The sequence below is a fragment of the Glandiceps talaboti genome, chromosome 5 (genome assembly GCF_964340395.1).
Source record: "Glandiceps talaboti chromosome 5, keGlaTala1.1, whole genome shotgun sequence".
Lineage (NCBI taxonomy): Eukaryota > Metazoa > Hemichordata > Enteropneusta > Spengelidae > Glandiceps > Glandiceps talaboti.
The window spans coordinates 11,279,513-11,295,000 of record NC_135553.1 but is presented as its reverse complement, the minus strand read 5'-3'; the positions used below and the strand labels follow the sequence as shown (position 1 = coordinate 11,295,000).

General features: G+C 38.2%; 2 protein-coding genes across 2 annotated transcripts in view; one reads left to right on the top strand and one right to left on the bottom strand.

The window, feature by feature from the left end:
* Positions 1-1,555, bottom strand: part of LOC144435230 (uncharacterized) — a 6,024-nt gene extending 4,469 nt beyond the window's left edge. Inside the window, exon 1 of the mRNA XM_078123813.1 lies at positions 1,263-1,555. The gene's annotated coding sequence lies outside the window, so the exon portion shown is untranslated. The remainder of the gene's footprint in view (positions 1-1,262) is intronic.
* A 13,140-nt stretch (positions 1,556-14,695) lies between these two features.
* LOC144435297 (histone H3-like) lies at positions 14,696-15,106 on the top strand. Its single transcript, XM_078123892.1, has one exon. It carries the CDS (start codon positions 14,696-14,698, stop codon positions 15,104-15,106), a length of 411 nt encoding a protein of 136 aa, XP_077980018.1.
* Positions 15,107-15,488: the final 382 nt, after the last annotated feature.

Sequence of the window (15,488 nt, the reverse complement as noted above, 5' to 3'; positions counted from 1 at the left end):
AAATGTTGGTACAGTGGTTCCAAATTTTTCAGACAAAGAGAGCACTTGTTGCTTATCCAACAAATGAATGTAAGAACAACGAGCATTCTCAACTTTGATTAAGTGAGAGCCCTCAACGTTGAAAGTCTGGGTAACTGAGACTAAACTAAATTATCACAAACATCATCAGTTGTCAGTACATCAACGAATGACTACCAACATGAGGAACAGTCTGAGCATAAACTTGAACTAGCTCCGAATTGTATTGTACATTTAAGAAAAATGGTCCTTTTAGAAAATCGGTATATCATTTGAGTTTTTTTTCAGTGACATCATTTGCCATTTGTCTTACAAATCAATTTTAAAAATCACTCGCTCGGTGATTGGGTTATTCATAGGGCCCGTAGGAACACTAGCATTGTATTGTCCTTCACATGCTAAGTGACGTGATTCTGACTAGTACATATAAATACCTAAATTATATAGCTCTTATTAAATGTTGCCAAATGCTCCTAGTATACCAATGACTCAAATGTTCCTTGTAATGGGGTCACCGATAGATAAACTGGTAGGAAGGACTACCTCCATGATTAAATTTGGAACTGTTACAGCTTTACAGTGGGTGTGCATAAAACAGACTATAGTGTCCTAAACAATGACGCTTCTCTCTCAAACTGGTTACGTAAACGAACACACCCAGCTCGCTATAGAAACTTTCCATTAGTGGTCTGAGGTTTATAATAGGTACAATTGTGTCTGTATCGTTGACGTACAAACACCAATATTCAGTGGTTTTCGCGTACGTCATAGGGTCACGTGTGGAGCAACTGTACGAAATGTAGGTCACCTAAGTCTGTTGTTTGTCGTCAGATAGGATCATGTTTCATACTACGACGTGTCCTTGACAAGAAAACCAAGGTTGGCAGTGATTAATTGGCTCGGAAAGAGATGAGTCGAACACGTTATGATATAGAGACAATATGTAAATTGTACGAATTATTTGGTCAAAGGCAACGCCTATACAATGGCGGCCAGTCATAGAACTACGTCTTCCAATATACGGTGAAGGCCACACGTTCGGACTTCGTCCGCTGTGGCAACGTCGGAAACCTCGGATTGCATATTTCCAGAGCTAATAAAGTGACGTTTATGCTTATGTCGAGTGGAGAAGAACATTGAACAAAGGTTTTAGGTCGCCCCAGTGGCGTGATTCGTCTATTTGTCATGATTCTGCATCGCTGGGTGGGATGGGACATAACGAATATATACATTTATATACGTACCTGTGTAAGTTTCACTAGAACATGTGAAATCAGACTTCGACGATAGCGCCAATTACGTTCTCACACTTCGAGGAATATTAAGTATGTATGGACACATGTAAATTAAACACACAGTAGTAGCGGTCATGGAACTTAGGACACCCTATAAAGTGATGATAGCACAATTGCAGTATGCAAAGTCAACATGTACGCTAAGAACTGAAACAGTCCGAACGTTGTCACACACAATAAAGCGAAGACTGTGTTATTATTCCCAACATGGTTCCGGAATTTCCTTTTGAAGGGCAGACTTTGTTGACACGATACCGTACATTTGCATACTATTTAGTAGGTCGTGACCTCGAAAAGTACCAACTATTGCCGCCGATGGCGCAAAGCGGAATGCATAGAATTGCACTTGATAGCTCTGGGTGTTAACCCGTTGACTGTCCCGTGGACAAGTGATATATATATATATATATATATATATATATATATATATATATATATATATATATATATATATATATATATATATATATATAACTCAGTGAGTATCAATCTGCCAAGACAGTGCTCTATACCACAGTGGCAGAGAGCAATAGTTTTGGTAATTCTGGAATTCTTTCTTGGTTGTAACTCGGAGTTTCACGCATCGTGCGATCATCAGACATCAGAGTTGACATCAGTATATATATATATATATATATAAATAATTACATGTGTGTGTATGGTTTTTTAAAAAAAATATGTATAGTAAATAAGACTTATTTCCTATACATATTTTTATTTTAATCATACAGATTGATTCGAGTACCTGTGTGTGTGTTTGTGTGTTTGTGTGTGTGTGTGTGTGTGTGTGTAGATTATTTACGTCATTCCCTACGTACTCAGTATCTAACTACGCTTATTATATTTTCAGGTGTGTTCTATAGGGTTCTTTTTGGTGCGGTGTGTCGTTCTATTACATAACATTTAGATAAACAGTCAGGTGATGACCTACTATATATCTTGCCTTGATATCCTAGGATAAAGAATACTGATTCGAAACGTCAGGAATGAATTTATTTATCAGGAATGTTCTACTCATTTTTTTTGCACACACACACACACACACACTCACAAATATGGTATATATATCAATCGACCTTCAATACAAAAAAATACTATGAACATCTTTCATAATTTATTTTACTAAACACCAACCTCACATTTTACATTACGCTTGACCAAATCTACAGCTACATTTGTAAGTCTTATGACGCACAACTACGTCACTGTGTGTGGTGTGTCGGACAATATTGAACTTTACTAACTTTGGAATTACATGTACATGATGTACATTATGTTTATATAAAAAAAACTGGAGATATTTAAAAAAAAAATAAAAATAAAAATAAAATAACAGCCATGCATATTCTGAGCCGAGTCCTCTTCATTCTTGCATGCAGTATGTCATGTACTTATTTCACAACGAAAGATCAGCCTAATAACAGGCGTCATAAGTATTTAAATATCTAAAAAAAATTATCGGAAATAATCACCTATAAAATGGGAAATCTGATAGTGTTTATCAAAGATATTTGAGATATAAGCTGTATTGAGTCTGGAGGTTTTTTTTCCAAAGTGGTCTCTAACTGGCGAGTAGCTCCCATATTGTAGGCATAGGCACTGTCTCAAATCAGTCTGTCCGTACAGGTTATTGTTAGATGCAGTATTTTGGCAAGCCTTTTATCGGGCTAACTGGCGTTAACTAAGAAATCTCTGAGACAGCCATGTGCCCAATTGCGAAACTGTGAATATCTGTTACGGTCGTCGCATATTACAAGTGACAGATTCTTATAAATTGTTGTTTTAACGTTACCACGACTACGAGAAGGTTTGCTAAAGAAGGGTGACCGTCTTATTCATTCATCTAATTCTGCTATTACATGTATAAAGGTTACTAAATGTTCGTATACAATGTCTATGCTTGATTGTTTTGATATAGTGTGTGGGTCATTTACTACTACGCTATTTCGAATTCATAAACACTTTCCCCTCTACAGACTGAACATACCAATAAAAAGGGAAAATGCAATACTAAAAATACCGATGATAGGTTGGATTTTTACTCCCGCCGAATCACCTCCCGTCGGGTCTACAGCTATGTTCGTATCAGCAGGCTGAGTCTGGTACTTAGGAGCCTGTGTTGTCATCAGTTGTGGAACCATCTTGAATACCGCTGCTGGTGGCGGGCTGTCAGCTAACAGACAATTGAATACTTCCTCAGAATAACGATCGGAGAAATCGTCGATGTTGACGGTAGCCAGGGTTATCTGCATGGTAAGGTTACTGTAAATGTCGACTTTGAACGTATCTGCTACATACTCCTTCGTGGAAAATGGACTGTTGTAAAACTTCACCAACGATGTGATGATCTTTTCACCTGAAATATATGAAATAATGAATGAAATCAGTGTTTGTAATCATCACAACATTTAAATTCAATACTAAGTTAGTAACCAGGGAGATAGACCTCGTGATCTAGGTGAACACTAGTCTCGTACGACGTAATGAACTGTATATTGAATCAGATGAAGTTGACTGAATTTGACGAAGTGCGGACATTTAAGCTGAGTTTATACCGAAACAACTTGTGTGGCGTTAATTTTTGCTAAAAGTTGAAATGTAGCTGACAGTAATCGCCTTACTGATACATATTACCTAGCATACTTGCTCACTGATGTTTGAGAGCGCCCCGTCACGGCGTACCTTACAGACTTAGTCTAGTAAAAAATATACACCTGAATCATTTTTTTTAATTTTATACTGTGTCTCGAATATAAAAATGTTAAATTTGTTATGTTACTTTGTTCAATAAACTTATACCCATACTCAGTTTAAAAGGGTACAAAAATCAGGGGTCACCCTAAAAATCGGGGACAGAGGTCACATCGTATCAAATTAAGTGATTTTAGAATGTAATGAGAGGGCTTACCTCGTTTCAAGTAAAACAGTGGTATAAGTCCTCCACCGAGTGTTCCAGTACCAATATTGAATTCACCACACTGTGAGAAGTCTGCCTGGTATCGGATTGAGTAACCCTCCATGAAAGCATTCTCCATTTCGCTGTAGGTGGTCAGTCGAACTGGTTCGAATGCAGTATTCTTATAGATGAAGACACCCTGGTCGTTGGTACCGTCATTTAATATGCAATCGTTGATAGAATTGCCAACCTCGGTAACGCCGGAACGTTCAATGTAGTGCGATACAACACTTACAGTTCCGTCGGTCAGCGCTTGAATGGTAGTGTGAACGATAACATGTTCTGAAAGGGGAAAAAACGACTTTCCTATAAAATTTAGAAACAGGTATGGGCTAGGTTATGAAGTGTAGTCCTAACACACCTTGAAAAAGACGAGAAAGTATATGTGCACGCACAACGTCAGAAAGTATTATGACTGTTGATAAGTCTGTTATTGAGTTTAGAAAAAAATGAAAATACTCCAGGTTCACAAAGTCATAGTCGACTATATCCATAATACTTATTAAGGAAGATCGATCCCATTTGTAATAAGTTTTAGTAGATCAATTTTGGCAAATTTCACAGCAGTGTCTGATCTGTAGGGGAGATCGATATTTGGTCATGTTTAGTTGAGAAATAATGTGTTATTAATAAGTAAATTGTGGTCGCAATGCTTTTTTGCAATTGTTGTTGAGATCTAAATCCCCCCCCCCCCCCCATTCTCTCACAGCGGCTGTGAACATTAATACATAATAGCTACTTACCCATTATTCCTGGAAAGAGTATGATCTCGGTTGTTGTGAATGTTAACTGGATTGGGACACCTGTGACGTCACGTAGTCCACGATATGAATCCAAAACAGTGCCAAAGTCCGAAGGCTCCTACCAAACCAAAACACCAGGGTATGGAGAAAATCCAACGAAAGAGAGACTCGAGGAGAGAGAGAGAGAGAGAGAGAGAGAGAGAGAGAGAGAGAGAGAGAGAGAGAGAGAGAGAGAGAGAGAGAGAGAGAGAGAGAGAGAGAGAGAGGGACGTACGGACAGACACAGACACAGACACAGACAGTGACAGAGAGACAGAGAAAGAGAGGGGGGTAAATGGAAAGAAAGAAAATGGTAGAAAGGAAGTCAGGGACAGACATAGCGTCAGTATAAGAGAGAAGAAATGGTATTCATTTAGTGAGCTAACATAACTGTTACAATGATGTATTTACTAAAATAATTGTGACTTGTCTTATTACTGTTCAGCCTGAGTGTTGCTATGTTTGGTATCAAAGAGACTAAATTAGTAAACAGAACGACCCACATTGCTACCAGGTTCACAATCACTTCACACTAGATCATATAGTTTATGTTGACAGACCAAATTCGGTTTGTTTTGATTTTAAACCCGTTGCTGTTTTGTGTTTAGTTTGTGTTTGCTTTACTGGGCGTTCAACGATTTCGTATATCAACGAATTGAAACTAGTATGTACTGTGGTTGCTAGGTAACGAAATAACGGTAGCGATCCAATCCCTCTTGCCGAATAAACAATCTAGCCTACTGCTCTAAATAAAGTGTCAATTCTGGAAACTCTCCATATGCGATCACGTTAAACAAAAGCCGCGTTTTCATTTTTTGCTCCACTTCTATAAATTTGAGAGCTGTTTTAAGTGTTCGTACAAAATCCTTGTATTTCATTAAACGATCCATAAGACCAAAATAAAAGTCTATTTTAAAATAGAACCTTGCAACTATGCGTCAATTTCTACCGAACTTGCAAAGCTCGAGTTAGGATTACCCGTACACATCGAACATATATATCCACAAACAGTGCATGTACAGCGCCACCTATCAAGACTGACAATTTGTAGTCGAGATTTCTCAGCCTATCGTCTTTACAGCAGACTCGGTACCTATGCGATAGAAAGTACCTCTTGGATTTGGAACAAGGGTAATTTATCCATTAATTTGTCGAATTGTTCTCTTTTGGGTAGTTTAGTTTAGAAGAATCGGAACACTGTTACAAGTAGCTTTATAGTCTGGATAACAAAGTGATATCGAATCATCTCTAATTGAGAAGTAGTTTTACAGCAGAGACAACTCACCTCAATATCAACGCCAGGTATAGTGACTACTGGTGTTCTGCTGCATTTGGAGAAATCAGCAAAGAATCGCAGTGGGTAACCTTGAATGAGAGCATCTTTGACTTGAGTCATGTCAGTTAGCAGTTCTGTGAAACCATCACCTGTAAACGGTATTACAATGGAAGCCAGTTAAGTTGAAACAAATCATCGTCTGGCTCGACAAAAATCTTACTGATGTTGCTATGTTTCATTTTCTAGCTAAATAAAGATCTGGTATTACCAAGTATACAGTACAGTTGTTAAATTTAAGCCGTTGTCATGCCTGAAAAACAGAGAACATGGTGTTACCATGTATATGAATTGGTGACTCACGATCTGCTAGTAGCGCAGGGGAAGAAAATCTATCAATATTGGTTTCGGACCTTAATTTGTTACGCCAGATGCCTCATTGAGTTAGACCTGAGGAGAGATTCGAAGCTACTGATAGGCTCTAGACTAATGAAAAGAAGTGTTAGTGGATTTTTGTCATACCAGACTAACTTTCACGGGTAATTGTTTTGTTGCGCCGGACATTCAACGTTTTGTTTGGTTTCCATTGTACAATCACAAGGAATTACTATAAATTCAACTTTTAAAAATAATTTGCGCTGTTGGCCTCCTCGTACATATTTTGTGATAGTGTGTATACTGAGCGAATGAACTATGTGAATATAACATCAGAGTGAGTTTCCTTCACCAAACTTACCTTGAGCGTACACTTTAACACTAACGTTGAACATGACGACTAAACAAAATATACACTTGATGGAAACCATTTTCCTAAAGAATTGCACTGTTCGGGTCGATCGTCTTCCAAGTTCCTCTCCTTCTATGACTCTCAGAGACTGGTCGTAGGCATTAAATAGAAACTCGGCTTGAGAACACGCCCCTTTTTTGCTTATGTGGGCGGGACCTGCTCTGATTTACGGAATGTGAATGGATGAACGAAACGAATGGAATGTGCCACATGTGTCGTCATGTTTCTATGAACTAAATGATTGACTTGTTTATACGAGTATATCGTTGTCAGAATATTGCTATGTGTCGTTTTCATCCGAAACATGCATGCATTTTATTGTTCTTTACACGAAGAGCTAAAATCTACGCAATGTAGTTTAAGTTTTGAAGTTTTGAAGTTTGATCGGCATTTCAAATCATATGTATGATTCCAATTGACTGTGTAAAACTGTGAACATAGGGCTCCTAACCCATTAATCTCGACTCGGAAACAAATTACCTCAAAACAAATCAGCGTGAACATGTACTAAAGACAGCATGATCTATTTAATTAACTTTGTAACCCTTTGAGTGTTTTTTTTTAATTAGTATTTTTTGTGCCTAAATAAATACACTTACAGTACCGACAGTCTGTAGCCCTCCTAGAGAGTATAATATACGATTTTTAGATGTTTTGTTTCATTCATATATTGGATGATTTCAACAAGGTAACGATGGAAGGCGGGGGGGGGGGGGTCAGAACCACTCCATCTCTTACATATGCCAAAATTCTAGCTGATGCACGTGGGGGAGAAGAACCGAGGTATTACGCAAGAATTAATATCGCACCAGGGGGGAAATGGTTCTGGTCCAGAAGCAACGTATCCGTAGTGCAACTACCATATATATGTCTTCACCTTCAGACAATAAACCGACATAGCAAATTGAAGATAGGACACAGAATTATAAGAAGAAGACATTGCATGATGTCATCCCCGAGCTACTCAGCATTGCAGTATCGGAGACAAGGAAAAGATGTAGAACGATACTATTTCTGAGGTTGAAATTATTGCCAGGGTCATCGCAGACATCCTCTAGAAAACACGAGAACTTTGCTCCTTGAAAATTGTAAATAAAGGAATGCCCCTAATTTCAATCGTATAGCGCTATGGATGCGCATGCACAGCCTGGAATTTAGTCGTGTGGGGGAAAATAGGAGCAAAAATCCCACACGAATGATTCTAAGTTAGCGCATGCACAGTGCTAGTCTCGAATACGTACTATATGTACTATAAGTCATACATGTATATAATTTCATATCTATTAGAAAAAAAAGGAGGGCGTCAATTCGGGCATAAATTGGTATTCGAAGTAAATCATATCATCTGACAAGACAAGGTAGTTTTATTAAAGTTAATCAAATACTAAACAGTTGGGCAAATAACGGTATACCGGTCCCTTCGTCTAATATTTGCCAAGCGCGTAGTAGTGGCTAGGTAGAAATTCGACCGGGACAACTTGGCTTCAGCATTACTTTATCAGGAATTAAATATACGACTATTTGGGGTTTAACGGTTAAATCCATAGATACAGTTGCAATTTGGTTTGTCTCATCTGCGTTAGTTGTAATCATTTTTTCTCCTCGTAGCTATACAAACTGTTGTCTCAAAACAAATAGTTGAATGTTGACCATGTACACGTGGGGTATCTCATTGTTATTATTGACGACTTCAACAGTTATGGTTGTTGAGATATAAAACTTCATGTATCGTACTATCAATATTTTATCTAAATATTTTATGTTTAAAAAGTCAATGTAATACCATTTATGTCAATGTTGTGGTATAGCGGCGAGATGTGATGTACACACGGGGTGCCAGGCACCCGAAACTAACAACAAATAAGCAGACTACACTCTGACTGATGGCGAACAAGGGCACTTGTAAATATATGACTACTCACATTAATCTTCCTTCTGTTTTGTTGAAGTTTATTTGAAAGGGTTGCCAACATACATTACAATATCATTATAAAACCTAGCAGAAATCTACTCATAAGTGTAAAGTACATTGCCACAATCCCAAAATATCACTTGAAATTATGTGTTTTTTTCCCAACATAGCCAACCAGCTGTAATTGTTGGCAACGATGAAAATGTCAGCGTTTCTGTTATAAATTGCAGCAATGATGAATGGCTTCAAATGAGAATATAGCAACGTGAGACGTACATATTAATATTTCTTTCCATTTCATTAAAGACTCTGGAATGTTTGCGGTTGCCATATATCGTTTACATAATATTAGCTTGCAAGCAAGGCAGAGTTCGCACGATCCGATGTATGGCATGACAATCATAAGGTATTGACCCTGTTGTCGCTTCCGTCGTTGGCTACAAGTTGACTCCTGCAATAGAGAAAGATAAGATCGTAACTAGCACTCGTTTCCTACTGACATATGTCATATGAAGCTACTGCATCGTCGTAAAGCTACACCCTTTTTTTGCGACTACTCCGTTCGAATTTAGTATGTAAAGCACGCCGTGACGGGGCGCCATCATACGTCGGTAAACCCCCTTCAGAGAAGGCCGGTGAGTGCGGCGACGGGTGCGACACAGTCTATCGTTACATCAGCGGCGAAAATGCTATGGATTGCAATACATTACTCAGTGTAGAGTACGCGCATTACAATGTAATGAACTTGAAATTGAAGTATATAACTGTACAATGTGTTGTGGAAGGTAGCCTGAGATAGTGCGACAACGACAAGTCTATGACCTGCAAGTCAAGTGGTAATTCCACGATCATATATTCATAAGCTACGATTGAAATGAAAAGACAATATAGTCACAGATAATGAAAATTAATAATTAATACCAAAAGAAAACGTATATCAGGTGTACAGGTAGTATTTAAGATACATAATCAAAAACTGAACTTTGTTCGCTTTATTCCGTGCGGTTTTGGCCTGCCTCCTAGGAAAGGGCGCCCTCGTGATATTCCGAAACTCCTCGTCAAAATAATCGGGCGCCCGCACTCCGTTGAGTATCAAAACTGTCGGTTTGAACTTCTAATATTAATAATAAACCACAAGTACATGTATGTAACCATATATTGTGCGAAGTTTAATATCTGTATCTGAAAATATGTGAATTCCACAAATGTAACTGACGGGTCTAGAATAACAATAAGGTACAGGTGATACTAAGTTTATACATGTTATAGTTGTGGAACTTGAACCCAAGTTGAAGTAAATTGTGCAACGTCTGTACTTCCATGGTGCCACTATTGAAAATACAGTATATTGACATAGTTGCATGTAATAATGGAGAATGAACAGACTGGGCAGTTATCGGGCTAACTACATGACTTTGTGTATATATAAGGCAAATTGTGTACCTTACGTCTACTGTTTAGAGATTGTATGGCCACTCTATTGGAATTGCACATACTTTATTTATATTAAATAATACATTATATATAAATAATTGTCTAATAATTTATTATATGTATATAATAGACTTGCACTTACATTATTTATGAATAATACATTATATAAAATTATATAAATAATTGTCTAAATAATGTATTATATGTATATAATTTGGTCGACTATAAATTATATATAAATAAATTATCAGGTCTTACATGATTTGTAAATAAACGATTATATACATATTATAATTGAGTTAAATGATGACTATTGAACAAATAATATAGTTAAATAATAAGTTTACAAACGGCACCCCATACTCTATCACGTTGGCTGTCAATCTGCTCAATCTTATATTACATCGATTGTATCGCTTTCTTTATAGTTGCCTCTATTTCCTTCGTTTATTGTCACTTGCTTCGATATTGTTATTCTGGGAGTGAGCGCCCTTTTCCCGTTGACTAAATTATGACGTAGTGAATACGGCTCGATATCGGAGGTAAATAATACATCGCGTCCTATTCACGGCATCAGATTTTAATCAGCGTGATTGGTTGTATACATGTGTTGCTATCAAACAACGACATGTGCGATTATTGTCATCTTTTGATATACGTGTACGTGTATTTTGAGTTCGTAGGCCCTATACGTCAGGTTCGGTCATGGTTTTTTTGAAGGAAACCCACAATCATAATTTCAAATTACATTATATGGGTGAGTGTATGCAGGCTAACTTATTCATAAACAAGAAAATGTGTAACTTGATATCGTTGAGAAAATGTCACTAAGGGAATGAACGTTTTCTAGATGTATCACACCTAGTATATACTTACAAGTTTTGTTTGCTTGACGGTGAAGGTTGTGGCCCCATTTCAGCATACTCGTCACTACGAAGGCTTCCACAAACAAGTGGGGAAGAAGGTATTGAATCTGTATCCGATTGTTGCGTGATGTCTAAATCAAGGGTGCGAACAGGCTGAAGTTCTATGTGTGCTCTCTCTTGACCGGATAAAGCCATGCCCATACCCGGGAGTGTTGAGTTGTGATTTACCAATTCATTACGCCTAAGCTTGCAACACGCAACGACGCCCAAGGCTGTGACGCCGAGACTGATGAGAAATGGTCCCGCTAGTGTAAGGGGGGATACTGTATCTGGTTCGACATTGGATGACATGGCTAGTGACACGACAATGATGCCAACGGCGCAGAGAGGAATTCCAACGATCAGCAAAAGGAATCCGCAGCAGTTACGAGATATCCTTAGCCCTGCAATTCTACCTGTCGGTCGTCTTGGTCCCAATCGGTTCATTTCCAAAACACTAATGCAAGACAGGTAAAAAAAAGACGGACAGTGACATTTTTGAATTCGCCCATCAAAATAGCTTATCTGATTCTCAGACAATGCATGAAAGCTGTGAAAAATAATTGGTTAAAAAAAATGTTTGGTTCAGGTTACCCGACCCCACCTGTTTTTTTCACTACTGACCTAAACTCTTTTTCTACGTATTCGAGAAAAAAATAAGAAAACCGAGAAAATTGTGAAGTCTCGCAAGAAATAGTGGATGCGGAAACTGACATCAACTTAAAAAGACAATATAAAACTATTATTCCAATCTGTAATCATGGCTGTACATCTGATCAGAAGAAACCAATAAAACAGAAACCATATTGAATACACAACTTGCTAAACTAGATATATAAATACATCAACCAACCCCACCTATTCTAAAATTGAGCGTAATCGGAACCACATAATTTGTTTTTGTTAGGCCTTGGTATAGAATTTTGACATACTTAATGTTTTACGTAATGTCAGTAGGTGTTTCTGTTATAACCTTCTCCAAAACTGTGATAATTACTGTACATGAATTATATTCTCTGACTGGTCAATACCCATATGTTATAGGGGAGGTGAGAAACAGTAGCTGCAGCAGCTATAAGAATAACAACAACTCAAAAACAGTGACATGCAACACTTGGAACAGAAAATACAAAGTTTAACCACCTGTAGATTTTAACTGAGAGCTTAATTAAAGTATAAAATGTTTATCTAAAGATAGGCCGAATTTCCAGGCCCTGAATTGATGTGCGCCCTCTACGCATTCATACAATATTGGTGAATAGAAAGAGTCATTCTACTTTCTCAGTGGTATCTTCCTGATTTTAGCCTGTATACGATAGCTCTCAACTACATTCATGCGTATAGTCAAGAAGTATCGTAGACACAGATCAGCAATGTAGACAGCATACTATGAGTTAAGTTTGTTCACAATCACAATCGATACCTCTGTCACTTTATAGCTAACAAAGTTCAACTTAAACTTAGTCATAAATTTTAACAATTATACTTACATTTTATGTCTATAGATGCACGGTATAGACTACAGTTGACTACAGATATGTAATTATGATGAAACATGGCCAATGCATGCAACTATTGTACGTTGGATGGGGATATCGTGTATAGCAGAAAGACTAGAGCGGTCGACATGCATGATAATCATGGCGTATTTTACGCGAACTGTCAAGGTAACGTTCTGGAACGTCTACATCAACATGTGTGTACGGAAGCGGACAATGGGAGCGAACAAGTGGGGCGAGCTGGAGCGAACAGCGCGGAGAGAAGGCTTCTTGAACGCATGCGCGTTGTGTTTAATTTATATACGCCAACTGATTATCAGTTATGCCACGGCCGGGTCTTCCTAAATGCACTCCCGGTTACTCAGAGCATGGAAAAAAATACTGAAGGTAACGCTCCGATGTAGAAAGTTGATGCGACGAGCGCCACCAACGGCGGTATCTCAAGCTTACACCATACTCTGTTTTGCATTATGTCCGAGTACTGCCAGTGTTTGATAAGTCTAGCCACAGACACTTTCTTGCTTCTCTGTGGTCTAGCTACAAGACTAGTCGGGCTTCCGAAGGTCAACATACCAGAGGTTCTCGGCTTTTGTTCGGCAACTTTCCGAACACAGATCTGAGGTCTTGTTACAAGACTAGTGTTTGATGGACTCGGCTATAGTATTGACTCAAGTCACATTGTAAAGAAAATGCGTTTTGTATGATTTTTCATCCAGAGACGTATTTTTACGATTTTTTTCCCCATTTTATTTATCTAAACCACCATACAGAACATCACAATACACTAACAATAGAATCTAATTCGGTAAGTCATAGTCGAACCTTGGAGTATTATACTGACAGTATAATTACTCCAAGGTCGAACCAAATGTCGAACCTAGTCTAGCTGGACCCAAACTTTGAAAGCGACAACACGTCACAAAATGCTACAGGCGCTGTCGAGGACTTTGCTGCACACCAGTGTTACTGTCATCCTCTCAGCTTTTGGTCGGTAACCTTCCGAGTATGCATGAAGACACGGTATTACACAAATATCCACTACCGGATAAAATCTAATATTAGACTATCAGACTAGCTTAATTAGATTCGGGCTCTAACTCAATTACTTTAGACGATATTACAATGTATCAGATGAAAAGTACTCTGTATGTGCGAAAAATCTTATATTAGAGTTTAATAATGGATTTTATAGACGCTAAGTTAGATTTTATCCGATAAAAAGTACCTCTGAGGGTCCGAACAACATGCGATGCTTAATATTAGAGTCTAATCATTGGATTTTAGACTCCATATAAGTTAGATTTTAGACGATATTATCTAACATCTATAATGTTAGACTCTAATATTAAAAGTAACCGTCGTGTGTCGCACAAAACCCATAAAAGACCATCTACCGTCTAGAGGTTCTGTGGACCACCAAAGTCCAAATAACTATATCAGCTGAGGTCACTAAAAGCTTCGTGGTCTGAGATAACATGTACACTGTATTGTAGCTCAGACCTGAGATTGTAGCACAGACAAGTAAGAAATTGTAGTGGGCTTTGACACCTTCAAAATTAAGATCCTGGCGATTGATTAGTATGCATTAATTGGCCAATCAGGTGCAACCATTTTTCTCTTTTAATCGGTTTTCGAACAATAAGACGCATAATAGATATGGTAGATTCTAAATAACCAATCAAGTATTGCGGTATTGTCACGATTTGACCAATGACTTTGAAGGTGTTACGCAATATTATAGTATAAATAGTGTAAAGTTTGATAGGTTTAGGTATTACTCTGTTTACATCATTTATATTAACAACCACAACATACCACTCCATACTTTCAGAAGATGGCTCGTACCAAGCAGACTGCTCGTAAATCTACTGGTGGAAAGGCTCCCCGAAAACAACTTGCTACCAAAGCTGCTCGTAAGAGTGCTCCAGCAACTGGGGGTGTCAAGAAACCACATCGTTACAGACCAGGTACCGTTGCTCTCCGTGAGATCCGTCGTTACCAGAAGAGCACCGAGCTTCTCATCCGTAAACTTCCATTCCAACGTTTAGTCCGTGAAATCGCCCAGGATTTCAAGACTGATCTTCGTTTCCAGAGCTCAGCAGTCATGGCGCTTCAAGAGGCCAGCGAATCTTACCTTGTTGGCCTGTTTGAAGACACCAACTTGTGCGCTATCCATGCCAAGCGTGTCACCATCATGCCAAAGGATATCCAACTTGCCCGCCGTATCCGTGGCGAGCGAGCCTAAATCGTATGCCTAGCATACACATACCAAACGGCCCTTTTCAGGGCCACCACATCCTCCAATAAGAGAACTACCAAACCTATGACGTATGTTCACTTTCGTAATGATGAATCCTTGCTTACTGTTTCATGCATATATTTTTTTTAGTTATTTAATAAAAAAAAACGTTTGCTTCCAGTACATGACAGAAATTAGGGTAGACCCGGTAGTTAGGTCGAAATTTTAATGTTACTTTTAATACTATAACATACAGGCTGTAATTATTCGACTTCCGCTAAGTATCTCCCATGGAATTACTTCTTAATCCATGGCCCTATCTCCTGGTGAGTTCTTGACCAAGGCTACTATGGCAGGTAACTTTACATAGAAATAGAATCTCACTGGT